Genomic DNA, 17272 nt, shown 5'->3' on the forward strand with positions numbered 1-17272 from the left:
TAACACAACAGAGTTGGATGGGAGTACCCTCACTTTTCAGACTTATTGTTTTAATTATACATTAACTTTTTTAAATAACAACCAAATTTAAATTAAATTTTAAAAGATATACACCACCACATAAACTATAAACTTTTGCTCTCCTCTCCACGCGCCTCCCAATGTACACTATTCTAACTTTCATCCGTCTGATGCAAATATTTGGCTAAATAGGTAATATATATCGGTTTTTTTAATTAGTTAAATAGATTGTTTTTTTTAATTTAAAAAAATAAATCGATTTTGGAGAGAGTGTGTGAAAACGCATTCAACTATACGCTATTGATATATCAAGAAAAGCACACATATTTAGACCCGATTTCTTTGAAATTTTCAGAAAATGCTTCTAATTATACGCACTTTTCCTAACATATAAGTAGAAAAGCTCGTCCAATTTGACACACTTTCACACCCTCTTTTCAAAAACGACTTATTTTTCTAAATCCTAGAAAAACCATATTTGACCAATTAAAAAATCTACATATTTAGCTCAAATACTTGCTCTCAATTTAGGGTTTTTCAAATTCCTTTGTATTTGTGATTGTTTATTTCGGATTCAATTTAAATTTAACTTATCATATTTTTATAAAATAATTTTGGGATAATATTTGAATTAAAATATTTGTGTAGAATATATATATATATATATAAAGAACCGTATTTTTTAAATGGGAATAGTAGTTTTTCTTAAGAAATAAATATAAAAGTTGTTTGTTTTAAGTAATGGTTTTGACGGAAAACAAAGGTAGTGGTTTAAGTTGTTGTATTTAAATATTTTGTATGAAAATATTAGAAAATAAAAAATATATAATAATATTTTAGTTATAAATAATTTTAGACATTGCATAAAAGAATATCTTAGTTAAAATATGTTTTAAGTTTATATACTCTTCATACATTTGAAATTTAGTCACTTACTTTTATTTTAAGAAATTTGATCCCTCAACTTTTTAGATTTAAAAATACGAGTCCAATTGTTAATACAATTAAAATTCTTCTATAAACTTAGATTCGTTACAATGTAATTATTTTAGTTACATGGCTACTAAATAAGTATTTTTTTTTAATTTCAAAATTGTATACCAACAAATTTAATAGAAAATTTTCATTTTCTTATATTCTTCGTGTTCGTTTTACAGTTTGTGTTCTCAGTTTGTGGCTGCCCCTCCTAATAATATTGCCTTCGAAATTCGAACTTGCATTCTCCTTTGACAATACAATGTATCTTACCACTGTAAGATTCATACACGATATAGTAACAAATTAAATAAATTTATTTTTAAATTATTTTATGATGCTATCATTTAATTTACTAATAGTGCATAAAATATATACCAAAAGTACACTAATTCTTTTAAAAATGATTTTATGATTTTTATTTTCTAATTAAGTTGCAATTGATTAACTCGAATTGCCAACTTCATATGAAATTTTATAATAATATTTTTATACCTTTTTACAACTAATATATTTATATTATTATTACGTCATTGATTATTTTTTATACAATCTCTAAAAGTATAAATAATTTTTTTTAAATCTTAAATAAAATAATAAAATATATTTAAACGTACTCGAACTGATCTTTCTATTGATATCAATTAAATTGATATTCAATCAATAATAATCCTTAATTGTTAATTGTTATATATAAAATCTCATGATCTCATTTTTATCATTTCAATTAAATTTTCATTAATTTTTACATAATTTTTTTCATAAATATATATATTAAGTGTGCCGTAGGATATAATATTTTTTTAATGAAAAATAATTCTTTTACTGAATTTTAATGAAGTAGCGTATAAACCACTCGCGGCAAAATAGAGTGAAAAAAAGAAAAGAAAAGAGCAGACAACAGTAGCATCAATCCCAAAAGTGAAACAATTTGAGGTTAACCAAAGGTCCAAATTAAAGGTACACGCTTAACTCTAGTTGACTAAAACTTGAACCAGGGTTAAGTTGTGTTGTTATCGGTTAACCACTGTCTTAGCTTTGCTTTTAGACTTCAATTTACTGTTTAAAGTAAAGGATATGAAAGAATTAACATATGAAGATAGAGGAGCGTGAGGAGAGGGGTTTGTGAAATAATCGAATATTAATGAAAATTTTGAAACATAAGTTCTTTTTTGTAGTTAAATTGATAAATGAGAATCAATAAAACGATATTTTAAGAAATATAATTTGATTCATGAAAAAGGTTGAAATATGGATCGATTTCTTAAACATCTTTGTTGGTTTGCTGGCTTCTTATACAGTTTCCTTCAGATCCAAAGAAAATGGTTAATAAAAACATAAAATGAATAAACAAAAAACACAATACTAAATTATCTTTTTGAGTTTATATTTATGTTTTTTTGGGGTTTTTAATATTACTTTTAATAATTTTAGGTGTTAAAAGGGTGTTCTGTTCTTTCAGTGTATGCTTTTTGGACACTTGCATGATCCAAAAAGTTGCCTCTCTTCATACATATATATTTTCCCTTTATTTTCCCTTCCTCTTACTTTCTTCTTATTCTTCTTCTTTGTGCGCTAATGGCTTTTTTATCTGCTTCTGTGTCGGCCAACGAGTAATTTCTTGATTGAATCCTTGAAAGAAATTGCACACCCAAAGAAGATTCATCACTGTTTTCCTTCTTTTTTTCCCCCTAGATATCCTCTTTGGGTCTTTATAGGAGGAGAATTTGGAGGAGGTTCTGATTACAGGAACTTTGTGTGTTGTTAGTTTCTCAGAATTTTTGGGGTTTCTTTATGGGGTCAAAGAGACTGTAAGATTAGCAGAGAACTCTTTTTTTCAGGGGTGTGCGTTTAGCTTCTGGGTTTCTTTTTTCCCTGTTTTTAATGGATCTTAATTTTTGTAGTAAAGTTTTGATGGTGAACTCAAAACATGGTAATTGAACAGTTGTCTTTTTTTTCTTGTCTCTTTTAGTCTCTGATTTTTTACCATAAAAAAGTGTTTCCTTGGGGCAGATTTTGTTGTTCATAGCTAGTTATAGGGAGGCTACAAAACTCTTTTAATTGGAGGAAGACAGACTCTTGGGAAGCTTTGAATGTTGTTTAATGAAGCCTTAGATATTTTGTGAGAAAAAAATGGAGCTTTTTGGAATCTGAAGTTGGCTTTTATTTTGGCAACAAAATGATGAGATTCTGTGGAATTCCTAGTTTTTGTTTTGGATTCTCTTTCTGGTGAGGATTGAAGATCAAAGAAGATCTTCGCTGGATATTTTTCTGGCCTTTGCAAAGAAGACCGCCCTTAATCACAGTGTTCCTTGATCATACAAGCTTTTTCAAGGTAGTAATTTCGCTTTCAATTCTACCCCTTTATTTCTGATCCTTTTTTTTTTCTTTTTTGGTTATTGAATTTGATGAATAAGTTTCTTTTCTTACAGCATTTCCTTAAAGAGAGAAGTGGTAACGGAAAAGGAAAGTTTCATTGTTACAATCATAGTTTGGATTGAGAGATGATTACTTTTATGGAGTCGAAAGAGAAACCGAAAGAGATGGAGAAATGCTTGGATTCTCAGCTATGGCATGCTTGTGCTGGCGGAATGGTTCAAATGCCTTCAGTTAACACCAAAGTCTTTTACTTTCCTCAAGGCCATTCCGAGCACGCTTGTGGCACTGTTGATTTCAGGAACTGTCCTCGAATACAAGCTTATATACTCTGCAGAGTCGCCGCCGTTAAGTTCATGGCCGACCCTGAAACGGACGAGGTTTTCGCCAAAATCAGGTTGATCCCAGTTAACACCAATGACCCTGATTTTGAAGATGATGGAATTGGAAGCATTAATGGGAATGAAACACAAGAAAAACCGGCTTCCTTTGCAAAGACATTGACTCAATCAGATGCTAACAATGGTGGGGGATTTTCAGTTCCAAGGTACTGTGCTGAAACGATATTTCCAAGATTGGATTATTCTGCTGATCCCCCGGTTCAGACCATTCTGGCTAAGGATGTCCATGGGGAAACCTGGAAGTTTAGGCATATTTACAGGGGTACCCCAAGGAGACATCTTTTGACTACGGGCTGGAGTACGTTTGTCAACCATAAGAAGCTTGTAGCTGGTGACTCGATTGTGTTTCTTAGGGCGGAAAATGGGGATCTCTGCATCGGAATTAGGAGGGCGAAGAGGGGGATTGGTGGAGGACCCGAGTCTTCAACCGGATGGAATGCTACTGCTGGAAATTGTATGATCCCGTATGGGGGGTTTTCAGCATTTCTGAGGGAAGAGGAGGGTAAGCTGATGAGAAATGGAAGCGGTAATGGGGTTAGCTCAAATGGTAATTTGATGGGGAAGAGGAAGGTTAGGCCTGAACAAGTTATTGAAGCTGCAACACTTGCTTCCAATGGCCAACAATTCGAGGTCGTTTACTACCCAAGGGCGAGTACTCCTGAGTTCTGCGTGAAGGCCTCTTTAGTGAAGGCTGCATTGCAGATCCGGTGGTGCTCAGGAATGAGGTTCAAAATGGCATTCGAAACAGAGGATTCTTCTCGGATTAGTTGGTTTATGGGCACTATATCTTCAGTTCAAGTCGCGGATCCCCTCCACTGGCCTGACTCACCTTGGAGGCTTCTTCAGGTCGGTTCTCTTTGCTTCTAATTGTGTGTTTCTCCATGGTTTCTCCATTGTTTTCAGTTGATGTATCTATGTATGCATTGTGATTTTCATGCTGTTCATAACAATGGTTATTACTAGGATAGCTTACTTGTGCTCTCTTATTGAGAATATAATGAATTTGCCAATTTATTGGGACATGTATATGATGATTTGTTCATAATTGCATATCTTGTGTTACAAGCTGACATGAAAGATGTCATTGACCATATATGTGGATCCTGTGAATGAACAACTGGAATATGGTCTTATATGATCAAGTTCTGTATTGCAGGTTACATGGGACGAGCCAGATTTGCTTCAGAATGTAAAACGAGTTAGTCCTTGGCTGGTGGAATTGGTTTCGAACATGCCCGCGATTCATCTATCTCCCTTTTCACCACCAAGGAAAAAGTTGAGACTGCCGCAGCACTCGGATTTTCACCTAGATGGTCAACTTCCAATGCCAACATTTTCAGGCAACCTCCTTGGGGCCAGCAACCCCTTTGGGTGTTTACCCAACACTGCTCCTGCTGGCATGCAGGGAGCCAGGCATGCTCATTACGGTCTATCTTTATCAGATCTCCACCTCAATAAACTGCAGTCAGGTCTCTTTCCGGCTAGTTTCCCACCACTTGATTACGCTCCTGTACCTAATAGGACCTCCAATGGTGGCCCAAACATTCAAAAGCCTAGCATGAGTGAGAACGTTTCTTGTGTGCTAACCATGTCCCATCCCTCACAGAATTCCAAGAAAGCTGATGGTGCAAAGACACCTCAGCTTGTACTTTTCGGTCGGCCTATTCTTACTGAGCAGCAGATCTCTCTCAGCTGCTCTGGTGATACAAGCTCACCAGTTCTTACTGGAAATAGTTCTTCAGAATATCTGGATAAGGCAGCAAACTTTTCCGATGGTTCTGGATCTGCTCTTCATCAACAAGGCCTTCCTGAGCGAGCATCCTGCGAAGGTCTCCCGTGGTACAAAAACAATCGCCAAGAAGCTGAACCCAATTTAGAGACTGGTCACTGTAAAGTTTTCATGCAATCAGAGGATGTCGGTCGTACGCTCAACCTTTCTTTGCTGGGGTCTTATGATGAACTGCGGAGAAAGTTGGCAGACATGTTTGGTATAGAAAACTCCGAAACTCTGAGCCATTTACTCTATCGGGATGCTACGGGTGCTGTCAAACAAATCGGAGAAGAACCATTCAGGTAGAACTCATTCACCTTGTATGTTTATGGGTTAATGCCCTTACAAAGGGCATGGTAATCAATTTCTCATTGCCATTGCAGTGACTTTATGAAAACCGCGAGGAGATTAACGATTCTAACGGATTCAAGCAGCGACAACGTAGGAGAATATAGAGGAAGAAGCAAATCTTGAATTCAACATGTACAGCTGACTGCAACCTATTCACCTTATTGAAGTTGTAGGAAGGGGGGCTGCTCAAGTCCATGTTGCGGACTTCCAATCCTTGAAAACTCTTCCCTAATTCAGAGCTGTTCCCCATTGTTTTCAATGGATATTTGGATTTTAAAGCTTGTTCAAGTTCATAGTTCATCGTACATTTTTGTTGGCATATTTGTTCCTTTGAGGTTTCCGGGTTTCATTGGCGCCTGTTCTTACAAGTACACCAAGTCAGTTTGTAGGACATGGCCCTGTGTATTTAGGGGCTCTGTTTGCCTTTTACAGTTTTATTAGGTTTCTTTTTCCATTGGGGGAATTAAAGAAAAAAGAAGAAGCTAAAAGCTGCCCTATCTGTACTTCATTTCTAATAACTATAAAGTGTACAATTCAAAGGTTTTTCCTGTGTCCTGCTTACATCAAATCAAGTCCGATGAGTATCTTTCATTTTACATGGGGGTTTATCTTTTATACAAAACATATGGCAGTTCGTGATCAAGCTGTGAATATTGACAAAAATGGTTACGTGTATGAAATAAAAAGCTAGAAAAATGAAGGGATGGGTGAAATCAAGGATCAAGAGAGAACAAATATTTGGGTTGACTAAATGGATTTGAGTGAATCAGATGTTTCACGCTACAACAGATTCTATGGATTCTGTACTAATTACTCATTGCCATCTCTTTAATCTGATATTTTCTTTTTTAATTATATAATACTTCGTTACTAAATGTACCTTCCTAATGCAGCAAGTGTGGGAATAAATTAAGAGGAAAACAAGATATGAGACATTGGGATTGCAAAAGGAGATTAATTGTCAAACACAAAGTCAAGAGAGAGAAAAAGGAGAAGTAAATCTGAATCAGAACCGCACGTGTGAGAGAGAAAGTGAGGGATTCACGTGCAACAAAAACACCTTTTTTTTTTAGTCCAAACATTTTAAATAATTACTATTAAAGTATTCAAAATTTTAAAACATTTTAACTTCATTTTCAAATTACTATTATATTTGAGGTGTTAATTTTAAACGACAAGCTTGTACTTATAACATATTTTAGAAATGGGATTACAACATATAATGCAATTAACCCTAATTATTTTGTTATAAATTAAAAATTCTTTAATAGAAACCGAGGATATATAAATAATAGAGGCCGAGGGGCTTCACGTGTGGCCAACGTCAGCTAAGGTAAGCGTGGGCAAGTGTTGCGGCGTTTCGATGACTGCGCTGCTGCTTGCTTTGCCTCTGGTTTTGGCTTCACTTTACCACCTTTTTCTCTCCTTTTGTTTCTTGTTTTCTTTGAGCTCAACATTTAATTCGGTATTTATTGGGTTATTTTCTTTAAGTAAAATTATAATTGCGAAAATAGTTGAAAAAATTTGATCTCTTACTTAAAAATTTGATTCGATTCCAGCTCAAATTTAATTAAAACATAATATAGAATGTAAAAGAAATTATTGTGATGCATTTATTTATAAATTAATTAGTTTTCTTCTCTCACCGACAGACAACGGAAGAAGCCGAGACATAAGCATATCCTTTTACCGACCAGAGTAGATCCTTAGTTGGATCATGTGAAACTCCTTCAACCCTCAAAACCGTTTCATCAACGTTTCCTTCATTTATTTCTCCCCTTCTTTCTTGTTTTCTAAAGTTTTCCCATCTCTAGAAACTTGTTCTCAAAAGTTATATAAAAAAAAAGGTAATTCAAAAAAACAATTAAAAAAAAAAGAAACTCATTTTTATAGCATGGTTTACGTAAACACATGCAATGCAGAAACCCTAGTATAAAAGTTAGATATATTTTTAGCAATTTGATTGCAAAAAGCAACACACATATTAGGTTTTTTTTTTCTTTGAAGGTTTGTTAAATTTCTTTATTTGATAAAAGTTATAATGCAAAACAGCAAGCAAACCAGGCGGTCAACAACTAAACAAAAACCAATATGGGTCAAAACAACACACACATACACAAAAGGGGAAAACCTTTTCCAAAGCATTGTGTTTTTCATATATATTATTATATAATATAGGTAGTAAAAGAGGCTAAAACCAAGGGCTTTGATTTCAGAAGTTGTCCATTTTCCCCACCAAGTAAGGCGCATAGTTTTCTACCCAGAAGATAAACAAATCCCCCCTCCCCACTAAACAACATTAATGGTGTCTAGTCTTGTTTACTTTTTGGCTTTCGTATTACGTCAAGAAACTGCCACTCATCAATATCAAACACTGAAACAAAAGCTAATGTAAATACAATTTTATATTAAATGGTAGTTGTATAATTGCATTGAAAGATCCAAGTCACGGGAAAAAGGGGCCATCCAACATGAGACAACTACGTCATTAGCATTCAAGGTGCTTCGTTAACTTAATTCTGTCCCTATTTCTTGACTTTTCTTTTCTTCTCTTCCCTTTTTTATTTTTATTTTTTATTTTTCACTATTTCCAACTCAAAAAATACCATTTAGGACCCATAAATAATATTAGATATTATTAGAGAAAGCTATGTTATTCTTGTGGATACCATAGAAGCAGTAAGGTCGAAGTTTTTTTTTTCTTTTAAAGATAAGATTTGGGTTGATACCGTGTAAAGAAAAATGAAGGAATTTTAGATACCCAAAATTACATGAACTATATGTTTTAAAGCAATAATGAATAGTATGGTTAATAATTGGATAGTAGAAAGAAATAGAGATAAAATTCTGCATGCATTTCCATATTGGAGCCAGGCAGCGGGATAAGCTCATACGCTAACCATTAAATAATTTCCAAAAGAAGGAAGTAGTGTCACGTGTGTAGATAACGGCGACACGTTACAATCATGCGGTATATCTTACGTGTCGTCCATTTGGACTCTTGGGATGATGGGATGGGATTTGGGAGGTTTGGTTCATTTTTATGAACGAAAGACCAGAAATCAAAAGCCTGGTTATCAAACTGTGGGGTCCACCGCACGGGTCCTTGGGTCATGCCATGTCATCAAGTACTTGCCTCCGTGTCTCTGTCGTTTTAATTGAAGACCTCACCATTTTCTTTTTTACTTCCACAGTAAATAAATAAATGAATTTGAAATTCCACACCCGAAAGGTGTTTTTGACAGCGATGACTAACAGTCCAATGCAAAAGTATTAAGTCAACAACAACTTGACAAGGAGATGTGGTCTTGTTTCAAGATTTAAATAGGGGACAAGTTGTATAGATGAGTCGAGTTTGTTGTGGTATCTCATTTCATCCTTTGATCATTTAATCATGTGGTTTGAAGTTTCAGAAAGATTGATATACAAATAAATGGGTTGGATGAAAATGAAAAGTGAGTGATGAGATAAAAAGGGTTTTTTTGTATGTTGTGTTGGAATGAATGCTATCGCTAAGAGTCACATTATGGAACTGTGAACAGCTACCAGTGCAACTGTAGCATTAGCTGTTTACACAATTATCCGGACGAAATATTCTCTCAACCCTCAGCGCTGTAGGGAAGGCCAATACTACAAAGTTTAACTTCATTGGTCCCCTATTTCTTGATGAGTTTAAGATCCGTAGTGATGGTGGTAGCTTGTAGAAACTACAATGAATAGATAGGGTGGTCCTTTCTCTATCACTTTAAAATTACGGTATCCGTATTTTTACCTTTTATATTTACCATAAGACAATCATTTTATTAATAAAGTTTTCTTTTAAGTACTCATACAATTAGATATTTTTCATGTCTACTTTTTATGTGACTTGTACTTCATCAACTTTGATTATCTGATCTATTTCATTATTCCATGTTATGTTTAGACAATAGTTATGATCGGTTATTTGGTTGGCATATTTAACTATATAATTAATGTTAAGCTGTTTTTCAATATTATTAAGCAACAAATGGATGTGTCGGGCTCATGAAATAAAATTACCATAACTTCATTTTATCTTTTTATTTGAAATAAAGTAAAGGATTAATTATTAAATAAAATCATTCTCTAAGTGAATCCTAAATTAAATTGTATTAACAAATATTATAAGTTAATACTCTCTTTGTAACTCTTTTTCTTATGATGTTTATTCTAACTTTCAGCTCGAACAATTATTTAAATTTGATATTGAAACAACTACAAATTAAAAGTTTTTTCGATATGCATTCAATTATTTATATTTTGATAAAAGTATTTTAATTTTATATAATGAATGTTAGCAATCATTATTGAAACATAAATAAAATATTCTAAAAAAAATTGTATTTACATAATGTTTAAAAGATCAACATGTTACATATCTATACTTTACACTCTTCAATTTTTCTTGTTTTGTTCTATGAAAAAATATGTAAATCAATTAGTTGTATTATAAATGCATTAAATAATAATGTCATTTTAGCTTCTAAAACAAATTATCGGTATGTTGTAAGTTTTGAGTGATACGTTTACTTTGATAGAGTCATATTTAAAGTAAATTTTTAATATTTTTATCATATTTACTGACAGGCAAACATGAAAGTAGAAGATTACGTTAAATTATATATGTTATACTTATAAAATTCATAATAATAAAAATAATTATAATAGTTCATAAAAATATTGGATGTGTAAATTGTTGGTAAAATTAGTTAATTAAGGAAACAATTATTATTGGTATATTGGAACTTTAATTTTTTTTTTAAATTATGTTTTTCTGTGATATTTATAATAATAAATCCTAAACTAGAACTATACATGTGCTTTGTGCGATGCGGACTCAAGTGGCTTTTAACCAAACAACCTTCCCCGCTATCATTGTATCATGAATTGTATCGACTATGGACTCAAACAATATGAACCAAAAATATAGAAAATGAATGATTTATTTACTTTCAGTGGGAAAATAATTTATCTCTCTATAAACTGGTAAAACTCGTAATTCTCAGAAAATAGAATTTACTCTTAGTTATTAGTAAATAAATTACCACTACTTTTTGATTGAATAATGATATATCAATATGTATGAAATGTATTTTTTGGTCAACCCATGCTCTCTATTTATAGAGTGAAGTACAAGAATCATGGTTAAATTATCACTCGATAAATAATATTATTTAAATAGAAAATGTAATCCGACTTCAACTAGAGTAGAGGGCGGCACACCCTTGTATTTTCTACTAGGGTTGCTGTCTTACATGAGGGATAAGTTTAGGCCTCTCATGTATTAAGTCCAATTATATTTGTTTCCTAATTTTTTAACCCAACACTTTATTATTTTATCCAATCCAATACTTATTTTCTATTTTTCAAAATAAATATGATTTAATCAATTAATTAAATTAATTTCTCAATTAAATAATTTTCTCAACTCAATATTAATTCAGTTAGAGTCATGACAACTTTATCGTAATATAATATCTAATGAAATATATTTAATTTTCTTATTCAAAAAATTCCATAATGACTAATTAATTTAATTCCATCTTCAAACTTCAACTATTTAATAATTAATTAAATAATAATTTGAAGAACCTTAAATTAATTCTCAAGTCATTTCTATATTTAGCGAGAAAACGCATTCATTGTGGATAGTGATTCATGCGATCTATTCATTTTACTTTGTCGTTTCTATTTATTTTCATTCATTGGTTATACATGCAATCCATTTTTTGTTATTTCAAGCTAGTAGAGAGATTGATTGAATATATATAATTATGGCTCAAATAATTTATAATTAAGTTTAGACTTTCTCACCTATTAATTATAATTTTATTTAGTCACAAAGTCATTCCAATAAAGTATATCATTTTTGAGCTATCTCTTATTATATGTCATCAGAAAAGCTACTTAACAAGTGTTCGTCCAATGACCTTGTCATAAGTGTGTTACCTTATATGATATCTTTAATCTCTTTAGGATAAATCTGTTATCCTGATATGATACTATTTTATTTTATAGTAATCATTACATCTTTAATGAAAAGTCAATTACTATCAAATAATAATTAAATCATTTATCACAATCACAAAGACAAATTACTCATGGTCATGTTTACTTTTCATCTATCATGTAATGTTGATGAGATGATATCATTTATCCTTTAGCTAGGTTATGAATTCCACTGTTGTGGGACTGATGCTACACACTACAGAAGTCCTATACCCAATAAAATAGCTTTCAGTTACTTATCTCTTTGAACTTAGGCTTTCATTTACATTAAATTATACGAGTCACACATACATAATCCATCATCCACTTAGGATTAAAATATGTCACATTATGAACATTACAAATGGATCTAGAATTTATTCTACTTGGGTCATGTTCGATGTACTATTAGTCCAGTCAATTACATCTATGTCTTTATCTTTTAGGAGCCATCCACTTCAGCACCTAAGACAATGTATCTCCCCAATTGGATTTGGTAGATGATATATTAGTCTTTCGATTGGTTTACTCATTTCCAATTAGACTAAGGATATATTTATATTATCTATTGATATAAACTATCTTTTTGTATTACGATCCAACTATGTAATACTATTTAATATTAGTTAAATTTTAGATAATTAATAAGTCAATATTTGCTTTCATTTTTCATTACGTGCAAAAATCATTAAGTACAATATACAAAGAATATTACTATAATCAATGAATATTTATTAAACTAATTTTTTTTAAAATACAAGTATACATAGACGAAAAACTATTAAGGGCACTAGATCCAATATAAACTTGTTGAGTTAACTATTCAATATGAACTTTTTATTTGATGAAGAGAATTTAATTTTTTATTTATTTTTAGTATAGTTAAGTCACCCTTCAAGTCTGTTTGGCAATCCATGAAGACGTTTAGAGTTAGTGCCTGCCTCTTTTATACTATCATTTTTAAAGTTCAACCCTGAGTTATACAATTTTTATTAAAATTTAGGATTTTTTTTTAAAATTTTTTTTCATATTCAACATTTATTACATGTGGCATACCACATATTATCGTCTTGTATCATCATTTGTCACATCAACAAATTGTAATGATCTACACAATCAACTTTAATGCAAGTACGTAATTTTATTTTTTCTGATAAAGGCTCAACTAGATAAAAACTTTTTATTAGATCTTAATTGATTTTTGGTAAAAACACATCTTTAGTTCCTCTCAAATTTGATATTGAGCGAGTTGATATCTCTAAAAAAAATTGAGCAATTTAGTTACTATCAATTTAAAAATGAATAACTAAGAATAACCAATCACTGCATTAATGTCTTTTGGTCAATTGTGTATAATTTTGATGGTATAATAACAGAGTTACGATGGTTTCTAAAACGGACCAATAGTTGAACCTATCAGACCACCACTTTACCGGTTTGATTAAAAAATTATTAAAAATTCTTCTTTTTTTTAAAAAAAATTTCAGTTCAACCGCTAGTTCAACTGGTTCCTGATCTAACCGATTCAAAGACACTCTCTAGATCGATACCTAACCGTTCGGTCTGGTTCAAACACCACTACACAATTAGTCTTCTATGTTTACATATTATATCATTTTGATATTTCTATTAATTTAGTTTGATTCTAAAAATCAACAAATATAAATAAAATTATATTTTTTTTAAAATAAGAAATGAAAATTTGAAAATCAATGGGAAAAAAAACAAAGAAATAAATGAAAATGTGAGCAATTAAAATTGGAACCACGAGATTAGGTGAGATGGTAAGAGTTTCTTCTACCGTAAAAAGTGGCTGAGGGTTCAAACATCGCTGGCATCTACTCCATTAATGGACCTACAAAACACAGAGGATTAATCATTGGGTTTGCTCCAGTGAATACCTCGAGAACCAAAAATCGAATGTTAATTTTTGGCATTGGTTTTCTAATTTTTTATATATGCACAATTGAGCGAAAATATTAACATTATAATTAATTATTTTTAATTGCTTATTTTTAAAATTGACAAAAAATAAATTATTTTAATCTTTCTGAAAGAAATTAATTTATTTAATATTGAAATCCAAGAGTAATATTTTTACTTAATTTTTTTTAATGAAGGAACTTTTTGACTTACAAATATATTGTTGAAGAAGAAAAAGAAAAGGAATTATTCCCAATCATTCAGAAAGAGGAAATTTATTTATTCCAATCTCCTTGGTAATGGACCCACAAATATTATTAAAAATAGAAAGCCCAGATTCTATTATCTGACCCACAAACAATACCATAATTACAGCCCAAAAAGCCATGTTCAAATTATCCGGTTTGCCTTTAAGAAGAAAGAAGAAAGGGAAAAAACTTGTTTGGGTTGCCAATTATCCATTACATCTCTATTCTTTAATTTACTTTTATAGTGTTTTAAAATCAAATTTCAAATTCTTTTCCTCATGTATAAAAATATATTTATTATGTTTTCTATCTTAATAAATCTAATTCAGCTACCATTCATCAACTTATTTATTATTATCTATTTATACTCAATCCGACTTTTTTTTTTAAATTTTCTACTCAAATGTGGTAATATTGTTGGTTGTGTCTCTCAAGGGTATTCAAATAGAGGCGTTCATGAGTTGAGGTTATGTAGTGATCTTAATATATTTTATACTTATCTAAGATTGATTTGACTCAAAATATGAGCTTGAAGTTTATCTCAAGTTTACCTATATTTAAAACTAACTAATTCAAGCCTATTTTTGGTTCAGGCATATCAATTTTTAAAAGTATATTATATTTAATTTAATATTTATTGATTTAATAAAATTTAAATATAGATAACATATCTTTTAATATTTATATTATAGTATTATATATTTTATTTTATATAGATTACATACTATATAAAAAGGGAGATTATTAGAATATTGACCGTTGAACTGCATTATCCCAACTAGTGTTGGGATATGAGATTAGATAATGAAATTTGATATTGTTGGCTATTTTGGTGACTTGTAATCTATTGTAACTTGGTTGTATTATGAAAATAAGCAGCAAATATAGGTTTGGTTGAACAAAGAAAATGATTACAGAAAGTTCATCAATCATGGGATTTTGATATCTTTGGGGATTCTTTGATTTAAGTATTTACTTTCTTATTTAGGGTCCTTTTGGATTAGCGTTTATTTTCAGTGCTGTGTGTTTAATTTTTTTTTTGTCTCGCGCTTCAATATCGTTACAATATCTAATCTCATCGCCACCATTAATTTTATACTAAACACAAATAAACACACCATCCATTCAAAAGGACACTGGAGAGATTATCAATAACTGATTTTTAGGAGATAACTTGCTGGTTAATTTTGGAGGTAGACGAGCACAAAGTTGTATAGAGAAAAAAAAAAGCGCAACATTTGTGGAGACCTTGGACTAACGGGAGTCCCTTAGTGAATTTAGTTAGTTTGAGTATGATGGATTCGATGTTTAGTGAAGGTGACGCAGACACAAATTTCGTAACCAATTCCCTACCTTCTCTTTATTTCACAACTGTGGTAATATCTATATCCAGAATTTACTTAGAATGAAAGCAGAGGTGTATCAAGTTTGTGTAAGCATTTCAAAAGTGGTGGCTGCCTTATGGTTTCCGGAGTGCACACTTTACACGTTCATGGAATATCATATATCCAGCTTCATGCTTATTCTTTCACATGAAAATGATTTGGTCCGTTATTATTTTATTGTTGAACATAGACTAGGGTTAATTATTAGTCCTAGAATAGAAGAAGTCAGCAAATATAGTTTCATGTTTATGTCATCAATCATACACTTCACGATTTGCATGTTTCCTTGACTTGGAGATTTTCCACATTCCATGGGGAAGCAAAGCCTTGCTTTTTACACTACAAGCAAAAGGTTACCAAAGATGCTGCCACTGAATATATCAGTCTTTTGATCCATTGAAATAATGGATGCAATTATAGATATGCTATTTGGATTTAAAGTTGGTGCTAGATATATTCATCGGGTTGGAAACCTTACCTGGATTCAAAATCTCATTTTTCGTCAACAGATCCTCTTATATTCCTCATCTGTTTATCTGTTTAATTGTGGTGCCAAACATGGGAAGTAGTTACAGTTAATAAAGTGTAATTCTCTTGCTATTTTGGAAAGTGATTTATTTTCTTTCTAACAATTACGCCTTTGTTTCTAACCTCTCTCTTTAGACTGAAAGCTTTGACAAGGTTTGCCATCACAAGAATTACGCTTGACTGCTTGCTTATACGAGAATACACACACACTCACACATATATATATTATGTTCCTTCTTTTCATTGTCTATTTAGAAAGGCTTGAGAAAGCAAACAAAGACTGCTATATATATTCCATCAAGCTCTGAAAACATATTTTCATTTGATAATGTCAACAGAAGAAGAAGAAGAGAAAAGGTTAAACCAGTGTATAAGGAAGTACCAAATCATGATAAAGCAGGTACATTAATCTCAATATATCGATCTAATGCCTATGGCATTACGGCACCATCACTTTGATTTAGATAGATTTTATTTTCTTTTCCTATTTGCATGACAAGTGGGATTGGGATTTTGAAATGATTATGAAGAGTACTCTAAAGATCGCATATGGTCTTCTTTTTTCTTTTTCTAACTTCTTTCATTACAATGCAAGAAAATTTGAAGACAGACAGAACTGGTACTATAACAACGTTAAAGTGGTTTAATTGATTTAAGGTTTAACACCACTGAAATATTAGTTGAAAAGGCTGAGAACGTTGTCATATGTAGTCAATGTTGCTGAAAATAGTATTTAAGTGGACGGGTTTTGTCTTTCAGTTTGACGAGCTTGTTGAGATGATGGATCATGTTAGAACCAGACCACCAAAGCGACGAAGGGTAATTAATTTCTTTGTTAATTACTAGATATCAACTTTAGACAAACGTAACCCAGTGTTTAGCTTAGTTGGTTCATGTAACTGTTCTTAAGAAGTCTTTGCAACCCTTGACATGGAATGAATATCATAAGTTACCTATACATCGATGAAATTACAGGCAGCAAGTCATCTTTGCTTTGGGTTTTCTGCCTTGATTTTCCTTTCTGATTACTGTGTATTTGAATCTTTTGTAGAGCACTAGAGGGAACAACAGTTCCAATGACCCTGCAGCCTCTGCAAATCAACCTGATGATAGAGAAGTAATTGTGCAGACAATAACAAGGTTTCTCCATGAACTGAAATCGAACCCTGCCACAGATCCCAAGTGTTCGACTGGCACCCGTGGTCGAGGATAGCTCCCACTTGGTTAGCCATGGCAGTCGTTTAACTAGTTCAGAGGTCCAGCAAGTTATCTCCATGTTACTAA

At 31.8% G+C, this 17272-nt stretch overlaps 1 protein-coding gene across 1 annotated transcript; it reads left to right on the plus strand.

Moving 5' to 3' along the window:
- Nucleotides 1-2073: 2073 nt before the first annotated feature.
- On the plus strand, nt 2074-6438 carry LOC107889599 (auxin response factor 18). Its single transcript, XM_016814079.2, has 4 exons — nt 2074-3331; nt 3429-4619; nt 4930-5846; nt 5928-6438. Exons 2-4 carry the CDS (start codon nt 3501-3503, stop codon nt 6016-6018), a joined length of 2127 nt encoding a protein of 708 aa, XP_016669568.1. The 5' UTR covers nt 2074-3331; nt 3429-3500; the 3' UTR covers nt 6019-6438.
- The last annotated feature ends 10834 nt before the right edge of the window (nt 6439-17272 follow it).

Source organism: Gossypium hirsutum, chromosome A09 (assembly GCF_007990345.1).
Source record: "Gossypium hirsutum isolate 1008001.06 chromosome A09, Gossypium_hirsutum_v2.1, whole genome shotgun sequence".
In the NCBI taxonomy this organism is placed as follows: Eukaryota; Viridiplantae; Streptophyta; class Magnoliopsida; order Malvales; family Malvaceae; genus Gossypium; species Gossypium hirsutum.